The 13,314-nt window shown below is 35.7% G+C and overlaps 1 protein-coding gene across 1 annotated transcript in view; it reads left to right on the forward strand.

Annotated features, from left to right (window-relative positions):
* The window catches only part of LOC124165501 (V-type proton ATPase 116 kDa subunit a1-like), a 60,129-nt gene that overhangs the window by 33,125 nt on the left and 13,690 nt on the right, over nt 1-13,314 (forward strand). Inside the window, exons 5-14 of the mRNA XM_046542944.1 lie at nt 60-145; nt 1,309-1,435; nt 3,381-3,557; nt 3,633-3,845; nt 7,326-7,476; nt 7,685-7,821; nt 10,144-10,383; nt 10,542-10,654; nt 12,498-12,622; nt 12,779-12,894. Coding sequence (XP_046398900.1) covers nt 60-145; nt 1,309-1,435; nt 3,381-3,557; nt 3,633-3,845; nt 7,326-7,476; nt 7,685-7,821; nt 10,144-10,383; nt 10,542-10,654; nt 12,498-12,622; nt 12,779-12,894 — 1,485 coding nt within the window. The remainder of the gene's footprint in view (nt 1-59; nt 146-1,308; nt 1,436-3,380; nt 3,558-3,632; nt 3,846-7,325; nt 7,477-7,684; nt 7,822-10,143; nt 10,384-10,541; nt 10,655-12,497; nt 12,623-12,778; nt 12,895-13,314) is intronic.

Genomic DNA, 13,314 nt, shown 5'->3' on the forward strand with positions numbered 1-13,314 from the left:
ATTTTGCAAGATTTATGATCAATTTTATCTATGCTTATGTATTTTTTTTTAATTTTCAGCAAGAAGGTACATCCAGCTTTAATGAAACCAAAGCTTTGATTGGAGAAGACCAAGGAGCTGCTAATTTATCCAGAGCTCGTCTAAGGTAAATACTCTTACAATTTCTAGCTTTAGCAGCAGTAGAAAAATTATAAGCAGTATATGTATTTTAAATGCAATAAGTTCAAATATCTAAAAGTATTAATTTTGTCCAAAGGTAGTAAACTGATTTTGGCTAGTGTTTTATCTTCTTGTGTACTTTAAACTTTGAAAGTATACAGTTAATTATTCAAGACTTTACTACTGCTTTAAACTCAATTTATTCACAACGGAACTCACCACATAATTATACAGGTTAACACACACCTGCTCTGACCACCTTCTGGTCAGGGGTACCAACTGTAGTTTAAAGTATACCGGGACTAGCCGCGGTGATAACTTTTACGGGAGTCACCCGCAATGCACAATCGTGCGAACCGTACATTAATGGCAGTTACCAATCAATAACAGCTAGTAAACCTATGTTAGTCTTAAGAGTTCCAGTATCTTTTCTTGTTTCCTCCTTCAGTTTTTCTGTAATAACTGCCTCAGACCAATATGTTGATCTCTTTCTTGTCCCTTTCCCAGGTGAAGGTGTTCCCTTTCCCATGCTGTGTCATTTTAAAAAGGTGAGCCACACAGTGGCGCAGTGTGGGGGGGGGGTTAAAACTCCCCTCCAGAACTCAGAGAAATTTTAAAATTGAGAGCACCCACACCTCCCGTATTCCATACCCCCCAGTATTAGTTGTTCCTAAAACCCCCCATACCCTTAATTCCTAGCTGCATGCCTGAGCCACAGGTATGCAAAAAGTACCAGTGCTAAGAAGGTAACCAGTGGGTGACAAGTGTGAATAGCCAACTGCTGAAGTTTGCTTATTGAGAGAACAGTATAGAGTCAATTCTTTCATTGATAGAACTCATCTCTCAAGGAATATTAAATTCCAATCTGTTTTAGTGGTATAAGCTCCTGCTGTCTTCAGAGGATGGTCTGAAGTTCCCTTCTGTATTCATCCCAGTCCTAGGATATTTGCTATGCTCTTCACATTAGGACTCCTGAGTCCTAATTCTGCCCTTATGCCTCAAACAACAGAGTAACATCTCTGTTCACTGCTGTTATGGATGAATCTATGCAGATGCATTTGCAATTCACAAATTTTATGCTGGGTATTTGAATGCAACCAGCTCTTTAAAAAAAGAATAAAATCAAATGTAGACTTTTTTTCATTTTAGTTTTGTGGCTGGTGTTATTCCACGTGAGAGGGTTCCAGGGTTTGAAAAGATGCTGTGGAGGATATCCAGAGGAAATGTATTCCTGCGTCAGGCAGAAATTGAGGAGCCTTTAGAAGATCCTAAAACTGCAAGTATTTTTTTCTTTTTTGGTTTAAAGTTTATAAATATGATATTTAAAAATTAACAGTAACTTGCCCAAGGGCCTCAAGCTATGTCTTTTCCTCGATCAATCCAGTTTTTTGAGAGGTTTTAGAGGTGTATGCTATCCCCAACTTTGGTGGCCTTGTCATTTTGCAGTCCATGTCACCTATATTGATGTCACTTCGTATTTCCTGTATTTTTAGGTTGACTTCAGAAGGAAAATAACTATTCAAGTCTTTATAATTTTCTCCAAAAACTTTGCATTTTGCATAAAATTTAGCATACTTTTTTCAAGATGTTTATCTACAATTCAACCATGTTCAGAGCCTTCTCTTTTTATGTGATTTAGCTAAGATAAGGTTATATGAATACAATAAACAACAGTATTTATCGAAGCCAAATATTCCATGTTTATCTTCATACTTTCAGGGAAAAGTTTATGTAGCTTTACCATTCCGGCTCAGGAGAAACATAATATAACACTTAATACCCTATTATATCTCCATGAGAATTTGAGAATATGATAATTTTAAAAAATAGTTATTTATTAATCTAGTTTATAATAGTTTCCAAAAGAATCATATTTTGTGGTTATGAACTGGTTCTTTAAAATGTTATGGTTTTTTAAATTTTCATACAACCATGAGGTGCCTTTGGGCATTTCCTTTGTAATGGTTAGTGGACAGTAATTTGTAGCATTAAAGTGAATGTTGTTTGATTTGGATGTATGATATTTATTTATTTTCTAATTTATATTCATATTTCAGTCATCCATAAATTTAGAAGCAAAGTTATCGACCCTCACTATACAGCTGATACTCGTTGCCAGATTCTTTTCAAAGGCTACCTTGAAGCTGCCGGCAAATAAAAATAGAAAATATCAATGCATAATTGAAAATGTAACTACATACATACATATGCTTGGGATTTTTTTGCTGATAGGTTGCATTCTATGGGTGAACCCCCGGAAATTATATTTGCGGTTGATTGATAACGGTGAGAAATACTGGTTAAACAAAATTAAAATCAGCTTCATTAGAGATTCGTACAGAGAGGGAAAGTTCTCTTGGACTCTACCCTCGTAGCAATAAAAAATTTGGGAAACTGCCGTTCGTAGTCGAGAAATGGTCAAACGTTTAAAAAATTTTTTTCTGCAGTCAGCATACAAAATTTAAAAAAAAATTCTCACTGCATAAGGGTTAAAGGTTGAGAATTGAGATACTTGTTATCTGTAGGATATCAAGCAAAGACTTGGCAGCTCTCTTTGTGTGTTGTATGCATGTGCACTTAATTTTTCTTTAGTTTCCATTATCAACCTTCTCTTCATGGGTACTGGGACATGAATTGGAGAATATGTAAATATTTTTGTACTATTGGGCATATCAAATCTTTTTAGGCACACCAAGCGCATACCGTATTTATATTAATATAGTTAGTTCCCCCTTGTTTCCAAAAATGCCCATGGTTAAAATTGAAGGGGAAACTATATTCCTAAGCATTTATTAAAATTTTTTCCAAAACTGAAGGCTCGAAATTAGGGGGGGAGGGAACTATATTTTGGAGAAATATGGTACTTTTTGGATGAGGTAAATTAAATTAACTATAAGATGCTCTGGAAGGAGAACTCCATATATTAGAGATAATTATTATTATTTTTTTCCTCTTCTATTCTTGACCTTGTTTAATACATTTTATAATATTTCTTGGAGTTTAGGTCAATGTAAAACAAGTTATAGCCAACGTTTCGATTTATTTTAAATCATCCTCAGGGCTATGAAAGAAAAAATAAAATAATAATAATAATAATATATAATATATGTAATAATGATATTGTTTTACATTGACTTAAACTCCAAGAAATATTATAAAATATATTAGAGATGTGAATAAATTCTAATGCTTCTCATGGATAACCATTGTTTTATTCACAGGGTAATGAAATACAAAAGAATGTCTTTGTGGCATTTTTTCAAGGAGATCAGCTCAAGTCAAGAGTCAAGAAAGTATGTTCCGGATTCAGAGCATCCATTTACCAGTGTCCTAACACAACTGAAGAGCGACTTGAGATGGTCATAGGTGTGCGAACAAGACTGGCTGACTTGAGCATGGTATGATTTTTATGACATATCAAGCTTTTTTATTCTTTTTAAATTTTTTTAGTTATTCTTATTTTTTTTGACTAGGTGTTAAACCAAACCAAAGACCTGAAACATAGACTTCTCATCGGAATTGCAAGTGAACTCCAAAGTTGGATGGTTAAAGTGAAGAAGATGAAAGCTGTTTATCACACTTTGAACATGTTCAACTTGGATGTTACAAATAAATGCTTCATTGGTGAATGTTGGGTCCCGAAAACAGATCTTCAACAAGTGAAGGATATTCTAGCCAATAAAAGTGTAAGTATGATTTGTACTTATTGAGTACATTACCAATCTCTAAATAGAACCAATTCATTGGCTCTATTTAGAGATTGGAAATGTTAATACATTTCGAAGCATTTTTGAATATCATCTTTGTTATGCTTAATGTGGCTTTGTTGAATTTTATGATTGGAGCATTTGACATGGCTTTTAAATTTCCTCTTTTTTTCTCAATGTGATTCATTACCTACCTAATCTTTAACTGGCAAAAGTACCATTGAAATGTAATATTAATTATATTATAATAAATTTATGTATATAGTATTGAATAATTATATTTGAGTTTAACATTGCCAACTACGCATAAGCAAAGATGACCTTGGGATGAGGGAACTGATCAAGAAATTGTAATTAATGAAGAAGGGATGTATTTGTGGACGATTTCAGGCTTTCTTGGTGAACATGATGGCTCAAGGATTTCTAAAACCTACTGGGTGTAGTCAACCTAAGGGTATTTTGTGAGGCCAAATAATTTCTGCACTTTGGTTTCAGTTATAATTTGATGATCATTGAAGTGTTTTCCTGAAAATAGGTCAACTATAACTAAAAAGAACGCTCTTCATTCAACCATTTTAATTGGAATTTGGGCATTTATGATGAGAGGGTTGATCCAAAGATCCACTATCATCTGTAATTTATTGGTTCGGTAAATAACATCAAATGTAATTTTAAAAGGTGAGGAATTCAATGTAATGAATCAAAAGTAATCGAATTACTGTTAAAGATTACATCTTTGATAATTTTTACTTGTAATCGGAAAGCGGATACAGAAAAAACTCCATAAAATACAATATAAGAAAAGATATCTTGAGTTATCTTTGCTTATATTGTAATAAAAAATTGTCAAGTCACATACAAAGTTTAAGAAAGATTCAATCAAACTGATTTCCCACACATACAAGATAATACCATCTTACGATATGAGAAATTTGCAATTGTGGTTCTACAATGTTTGGCACGCACTCCCTTTGCCCCCACCACTGCTTGTAATACATACATTTTTAATGAAGTAAGTTTTACTTTTAGTGTACTTCAAAGCTTGAGCAAGTAATCATTACATTTTAGTAGAGATGGGTCGAATAGCAGATTTCTCGAATTCGAATATCGAATTCGAATATTAAATCATTGCTCGAATATTCGAATACCTCGAATTTCGAATACCTCGAATTTCGAATACCTCGAATACTAAATGATGAATGCCGGAATGTTTGACTCGGTTGCCTATACAGCAGGCAACACAAGATTTTGGGGAGTAATTTTGATTTACTTTAAATGATTCGAACAGGAATTTAGCTGATTAATGAATATTTTAATTTTATGGAAACAATTGGGCATATAATTAATTCAACTAACATCGCTTTACCCCCACTCCTGCTGCCAAGTGCTAGCTGACAATCTGAGGCATTTTGCAAAATACAAGCTCTTTTCCACCGGATTTTCTTCAATTATTTTCAGTCCATCTTTGGGAGTTCTCACGAGATAAGAAGATGAATTGGAATTGCTATCAGGGAGAAACCAAATATTCTGTGAAAATGTCCCTTTGTCTGGGACTGTAACAATAAAGATTTATAGCACCACTCATTAATTGTAACTTGATATATACTTTCGGAAAAAAATACCGCATCAACTTCCGAGAAGCTCTGCTGCTCATATCGAGTTTCGCCAGAATGCTAAGTCTCCGTCGTATTTTCACATATATTTCTTTGCGTAAAATGCTTAAATAAACTCAGAAATACGTCGTGTTTGGTCTTATTCTTTTTGAAATTACGCGCACATTACTAATATTTCAATTCAATAAAGGTGTAACATAAATTGACGAAAGTCATTCTTAGACACCTTTTGTGCTAATAGATGACTCAGCGGTTGACCTCCACAGATTCAGCGGTTGACCTCCACAGAAATGGAGAACTTCGAAGCTGGTAGGAAAAAAAAGGTCAGTGGGGGAGAAAAGGGAGGGCCGGAAACACGTTTCTAATGTTCTCGTGCAACCCGGTATTTTTTCGAAGCTAAGGTCTTCGTAATATGATCCCTGCGCGAGCTGTGACCTTTTTTTTATTTCGAAGAAGAGGAAATCCTCAGAGGGGTGGGCTAGTGCTGAATGGAGAGGGATACCGGATCTTGGGAAATGCGCTAATGTAAGTTTCCCACGGTACTCCCGCAGCAGTTGACTTCCAGAAATGGGGAACTTCGAAGCAGGTAGCCAGAAAAAGGTCAGTGGGTGAGAAAAAGGGGGAGGGCGTGAAACACGTTTTTATTGTTCTCGTAACTCGATATTTTTTTCGAAGCAGGTGTCTTCGTAATGCGATCCCTGCGCGAGCTGGGACCTTTTGTTTGATTTCGGAGAAGAGGAAAGCGTCAGAGTGGGTGAGGCGAGTGCTGAATGGAGGGGGATAGCGGATCATGGGAAATGCCCCAAGGTTGCTATCCCACGGCACTGAGGTTCTCCTGGTGGGGGAATCGGGGATTTTCGGATTTTTTCACCCGACCATTTTCGGTTCCCTTCGTCGAACTCTTTTCACCGCTAAAATCCACGAATTTGATGTAATTCGTCAACTTGCGTAAAACGGCGCTGCGAGCACTAAATGACTACAGTTCTCTACATTTTTCCGAGTCAACTACCAACGACGTGCGTGCGACAGTGTATGACGCGAAATTCAAAGTATTCGAGGCGGTACTTTTCGCATAACTATTCGAAACCTCGAATATCGAATACTTTCTAATATTCGAGGTATTCGAGTATTCGCGGATACTATTCGCACATCTCTACATTTTAGTAATCTAAAGTGTATATTTAAATTCCAAACTTGCTGATAAATAGGCAGTTCCAGTTGTATTAATCTCATCCAGAAGTGTAAATTTTTGGATGAAAATATTTATTCACACTTTAAGTTCCTAAATTAAATATTTTAATTATTATTAAATCCAATGGCATTTATTAATAATTAAATCTCTGGTTTGCATGTTAGTACTCCATATTTGAAAGGATATTGTCACCAATTAAATCATACAGGAGCAAAATAATTATAATACTACTTTAAAATTTTTCAAATGGTAATTGGTAATTATAAGTAATTGCAAAATTAAAAGTGTACTTGTGCTTGACCCCTTGATGCTTATTTCTTGAAAGATAATTTTCTCACCAATGCTGAAGATACTACTCATGAACTTTGGAATCCCTTCCTTGAAGAAAATTTTCGCCACCTCCTTGGTTCAGTTGTTGACTGCTTCTTTCACTTTCTTGTCACTTGTGAAACATTCTCAGTTAATTCCTCATTCATTTTGGTAAACAGATGAAAGTCTGAAAGCAGCAAGTCAGAGAGTATGGTGTGGAGTGAATATGGCAGGCTCACTCAAGGGACTTGATTCATTTTATTTAAAATGCAAGAATATATGTATTTGCATTTTTTTAAGAGCTACACACTCTCAAAACTTAAACTTAAACATTTTTTTCAACAGGAAACCAGTGGAAGCTCCATACCATCTTTCCTGAATGTGGTAGAGACATCAGAAGTGCCTCCCACCTTCCATCGAACAAACAAATTCACTAATGCTTTCCAGGTTGTGATTGATGCCTATGGTATGGCATCATACCGTGAACTGAATCCTGGTAAGTTGGCCTCTGTAACCCAAGGAGTAAAGTGAAAATGTATGTGTTCTATAGTGCATGTTTTATTTCTGCATTTTAGTGTTTTGATAAAAATATTATTGTATGTATGTGTAATGTATGTGAAAATGTGTGTGTTCTAGTGAATGTTTTATTTCTGCATTTTAGTGTTTTGATAGAAATATTATTTACTTCTTTTATCTCATTTCAGCTTTGTATTCAACTATCACATTTCCTTTTTTGTTTGGTGTTATGTTCGGAGATTGTGGTCATGGTTTGATTGTGACTATCTTTGCTGCATGGATGGTTATGCAAGAGAAAAGCCTTTCCAAATCAAAAGGAGGAGAGGTTAGTGTATCCATAATCAAGTATAGTGCAATTCAATACCTTATTTAAATGTTTTAAGTATGTAATTTTATCATCATCAGTTGCATGTGAAATTGGCTTTGGCTGAACAATTTAGCTCTGTTAGCAATTCAAATATACCAGATAATCTTCTTCTACCAAAAAAATATCCAGCAATTTATGGCAAATGTCTATGGAGATTATGTACACTTTTAATTCCTAATACTACTTCATTCATTTAACTGCTTAGAGTACTGCATTTTAGCTTTTATGAGGTCTGAATATTGATACCAAAATAAAGTTAAGAATCCATCTTTGACGTTAATGCATAGGGTAAAATATTCTGAAAAAATAGGGAAAATGATTGTCATTATCACGACTCTCCTATGTGTTTTTATTTCATCCATTTCAGAATGTTGTTAAGGGGGTCCAAAAGTAAAGGGGGGATTTTTGTAAAATAGGCTACTAAGTAGAGGGTTTTAAATTAATTTAAACACTTTCCATAATTAAAAACATTCTATTTTACAAAGAAATATTTCATAAATTCGTGGTTTTATTTTTTTAAATGAATCAAGGTAATTGTTTTAATTATGTTTTGGGGAGGGATAAGGGGGTTCGGACCCCCCTTTCTGCCCTCGCTGCACTACTGGAGAGAAGGTTTGAACTTTGTGGACATTGAAAGCATTGTGTGAGAATGTATAAAATCGTATCCGGCACGATTTTGTGGAAGTTCTTTATATCCATGATAAAAAGAAGAACACAATATTAGTTTCCACACTTTTAATGCTACAACTTAGCAACCGACCATGGTTTCAACACGTAAGTGTCATTTTCAAGGTGAAAAATCCAGTACTCTCTCGGTATATATACCCAGGCCAAGGTAGGAGGTGGGGGCATATGGACCGTATGAATAACCGTATCCCCTCCCACTCCCCCACACCTAATTCCATATGCCCCCACCTCCTACCTTGGCCTGGGTATATATACCGAGAGAGTACTGGATTTTTCACCTTGAAAATGACTCTTACGTGTTGAAACCATGGTCGGTTGCTGAGTTGTGACATTAAAAGTGTGGAAATTACCATTGTGTTCTTCTTTTTATCATGCATTGTGTGAGAGTTGATGTTGGAGTGGAACTAGAATTTTATTTTATTGAGCTATACTTGAGAGTGGAGTGAAATTGATAGATCTGCCTTAATCAACCCAATAGTCATGAGGAAGTGGGAGGAGGCTACACTCATTAAAAAGGTATAATCAAATGTATTTATTGATTCATACCTTCTAGGCTCAATGAGATAATGTCATCCTAACCAGTGGCATAACTAGGAAAATGCTTTGGGGGGAATGACTCCCCCTCCCCAGGAAAATTTTTGAAAAATGACATGACTGGATATACATTTTACATCATTTTGGCAGTTGTGGATACTGAAAAAACTCAAGGGGGAGTGCACAAAAGATATCTTAAGCTACCTTTACTTCTGTCATAACGACAAGTAATTAAGTTACATGCAAAGTTTAGGAATTTTTATTTAAACTGATAATATGCAAGTATGAGACAGTGCCATCCTATGATATAAAAAACTTTCAATTGTGGTTCTGCAATGTTAGGCAATGTGGGCGGCCCCGCAAGGGTGGTGAAGTACGTACTTCCTGCACCCCCCATATGTATCCGCCACTGAGTTAACGTGTATAAATACAAAATATAAGATGTAATTTAAAACTTATATTTATTGTCATTGCACAAATGGCACCCCTTTTCTGACATTCCACCCAACAAAAACAAATTAGGTCTCAGGCCGTAACGTGTTTTTGAGAGTGCATTCAATTTCTATTCACTTGAAAAACAGAAAAATCGATTCCACTGAGAAGAAAATGAAAAACTGTGAAATATAATTTAATAAATATGTACAATACATGCAAAATTGTTTAGCAAATTAACAGAGTGGTTTTCCATATGCCTATAACAGAGTTAAATTTATTTCAATTTTACAAAATAAAGTTCAACTTTGGACTTTGATTCTGAAATTTGTCTTTCTTATTTGAATGGGCCGAAAAAAATAAAATCAACAGATTTAGGCGTTACTTGGTGGAACGATGAGATATTCATGGTTAAATAAAAACACAGTACTATTCCACAACCTTATATTTTTGCAGTCTACTAAAAATTTTGGGTGGGCCCGGGTCAATCCTGGCCCACCCCTGGCACCGCCACTGCCTTAAATAGTTTCTTGAATGCAAGTTTGGATTTAATGCTATTTTTAAGTTACTGAAAATATCTTTTGCTTGTGTGTTTCTAATATATGTCTTGTTAAATCATTTTTTCAGATATGGAACATATTTTTTGGTGGAAGATACCTTATCCTTCTCATGGGATTATTCTCCATTTATACTGGTTTGATTTACAATGATGTGTTCTCAAAATCCTTTAATATATTTGGATCAAGTTGGAAGAATCCATATAATGAATCAACCCTTATGGATAATTTGGAGTTACAATTGGATCCAGCATATGTAGAAAGTTATTCCCAGTATCCATATCCCTTTGGATTTGATCCCGCGTGGCAGGTTTGTGTTTTATGCTTCTATGATGAAAAAACATCAAAAATATTGTCACTAATTTTCCTTCACCATGAATTAATGCATGAAAAATAAATCTGGAACTTATTAATAGTAAGTTTCTGTGATGATTTTTCAATGATACATTTATTTTTACCTCCCCTCAGCTAGCCCCTGGAAATAAAATCATCTTTCAAAATTCATTCAAAATGAAGCTGTCCATCATGATTGGCGTGGTCCACATGCTGTTTGGTGTGAGCCTTAGTGTTGGGAATCATGTGTGAGTTTATCATATCCTATCTGAAATTTTTTACTTTTGGAATGCATGTTTGTACTGTTTAGTGCTCTGGAGTGTTGTTACCATTTTTTAACCCTTCAGCTGCTACAGCTAGATCACAGGTCTTCCTATCTGTGTGGCAAAATTTACCTAGGTGGCTACAGCTTTTTTTTGCTGGGAGGGGCAGAGCAGATAGAAGATCCTTGAAATCCACTTTCAACCCTTCTCTATAAGGCCCCCAGGGAGGTTTTGATCCACATAGAGATGGATTAATGGGAATTCGGTTAATTTGGTGAAATAATTTCATTGACTACATTGTATACACATGTAAAATTTGAACTTTTATCGTAAATTTTGGTTTAATTTGATACCAAACACCAAAGAAAGCAGTTGATGTTTTCTAACTTTGGTTAAAACTCTTCTATGCACCTTAACTTAAGTTAAAATAATTATTGCATTAGGTCACCTGAGTATGTACATGGGGAGAATAGTTGAAGGACAGGCCAGTACTGTAAGGGATTGGTATATGGGGTGGTGAAAAATTAGGTCATGAAATTTAACCCTGGGTAATTCATGCCGGTAGGAAGTAAAATTACTGATGATGTTTAGGTCCAAAACATACCACCAAAAAACTTCAGAAACTTATAGCCAAGTACTGCGAATATCCGCAAGTTCACCCAGTTGCCGGATGCTAAGGAAAACTCGTAACTTTGAATGCTTTGCTTGCCAGAGTCTGCGATGTATCCAAGGCATCAGGTAAAAAGGAAAACTTGTTCAGTTGGAACACTTGGCTCACAGTCTCTGTAGTTAAAAAATGGTGTGTTAATGACCTAAACACAGTGCTGTAGTTGGGCTGGTACGGTGTACCCCTTAAAATCCAAACTCATTGTAAGTGTACCGGTTAATCTACTTTTTTAAAATCCATAAAAAATAGCCCTACTATAAATTGTCCAATGGATTTGAGAAAGAAAAATCCGAAATTATTATTTACCTGTTCATAGTAGTCTTGTGGCACAACTTGGAACTAATGTAAGAGTTGGAGTTAGACATTTCAATCATGACCGGATATATAATACATGTTCATCTGTTGGCAAATTTTATGTGAGTACAGCCTAAATATGTTTCCCAACTACAGCACTGCCTAAACATCATTCGTAATTTCGATTCCTGCTGGCATCAGTTATGCGGGGTTAACATTTTGGGACACAATTGTTCTCACCCTGTATAATCATTAATGAGCGATGAAAGGACATATGTAACTAAGAAATGATGGTTACCAATTGTTCCATTATTGAAAGAAAGAGTTTGGACCATGGAGATAAGACAGGCCTAGGAGAACTGATCAGATAGGATGGTCGTATATTATTGTATGCATAGGCAGATCCAGGGGGGGGGCACGGGGGCACGTGCCCCCCCCCAGACCCTCAAAAATATGCATGATTTTTAATACGGTCCCATTATCATTGCGTTCGTTTTGTATTACGAGGTATCCTTGTGCCCCACCCAGAACAAAAACCTGGATACGGCCTTGCTTGTGCCCCTCCCAGAAAAAAATCCTGGATCCGCCCCTGATTGTATGTCTTTTCCAGTGTCAGGTTCTCTCATACATGTATGTTTCCCACAGCTGAAGGGTTAAATTGATACCTCCACTGCATGAACTCTCAACAATCGTGCACTGAATCAAATCCACCCATCTAGGAGCCTTTGTTGTACTAGATGAGCGGATTTGATTCGGTGGGCGGTTGTTGAGCATTTTTGCAGTGGAGGTATCGAAATGCCCTTGAAATTCAGTCAATATCCTCCATTATCGATCAAGTTTAGAGTAATAATATTTTATGTTTTGCAGGTATTTCAAGCAGCCAATTAACATAATTCTACAGTTTGTCCCCCAAGTGCTCTTTCTTGCTCTGCTTTTCCTGTACATGATCGTCCTAATGATTTTGAAGTGGGTCCTATACAGTGCAGCCAACCGTGAGTGTTTTCATTTAATATTTTTATTGCTCTTAATTAGTTTTTTTGGTTTAATATGTATGTAAATGCTGAAGATTTATGTTACTTTTATAAAACTCTTATTATATTTCTGTGAATTTTGGTTTTTAAAAATGAAATATTTTTTCTTTTACATAGCACTGGAGTGGGGAACCAGATGTGCACCTTCTGTGCTAATCACATTCATCAACATGATGATGTTTAAGTCAATGGAATATGAGGAACCTTGTCTTCCCACAATGTATCCATATCAGGTAAAGGAATTGTTTGATGAATATATACTACAGTATTGAATTTGGAATATTATATTTGGAATCATCATTACCATTTGTTTTTCTTGGAGTTTTTTTTACATGAATACCATATATTACTTGACTTTTTCTGGTGCAAGAGGCCCTCCCTTCATGATTGGTGTACTAGGAGTTTTTATGGGGACTTCGCAGTAGTGCTGTGCGAGAGTCTTGTCTCGGCGGTCGAGACGAGGCTTTCATTTCTCAGCATTGTCGGGACAAGACTCTTGGTGCAGATTAAAAAAAATATCTATTGGTTATTCTATACCATGGATTTATGGGCGTACCCAGCGAGGGGTGGGAGGGGGCAGCTGCCCCCCCATTAGAAGCAAAAATCGCAAATGTCTTCAAGGAAAATATTATTTTTTCAAGCAAATGATTTTA

Source organism: Ischnura elegans, chromosome 1, assembly GCF_921293095.1.
Source record: "Ischnura elegans chromosome 1, ioIscEleg1.1, whole genome shotgun sequence".
Taxonomy (NCBI): domain Eukaryota; kingdom Metazoa; phylum Arthropoda; class Insecta; order Odonata; family Coenagrionidae; genus Ischnura; species Ischnura elegans.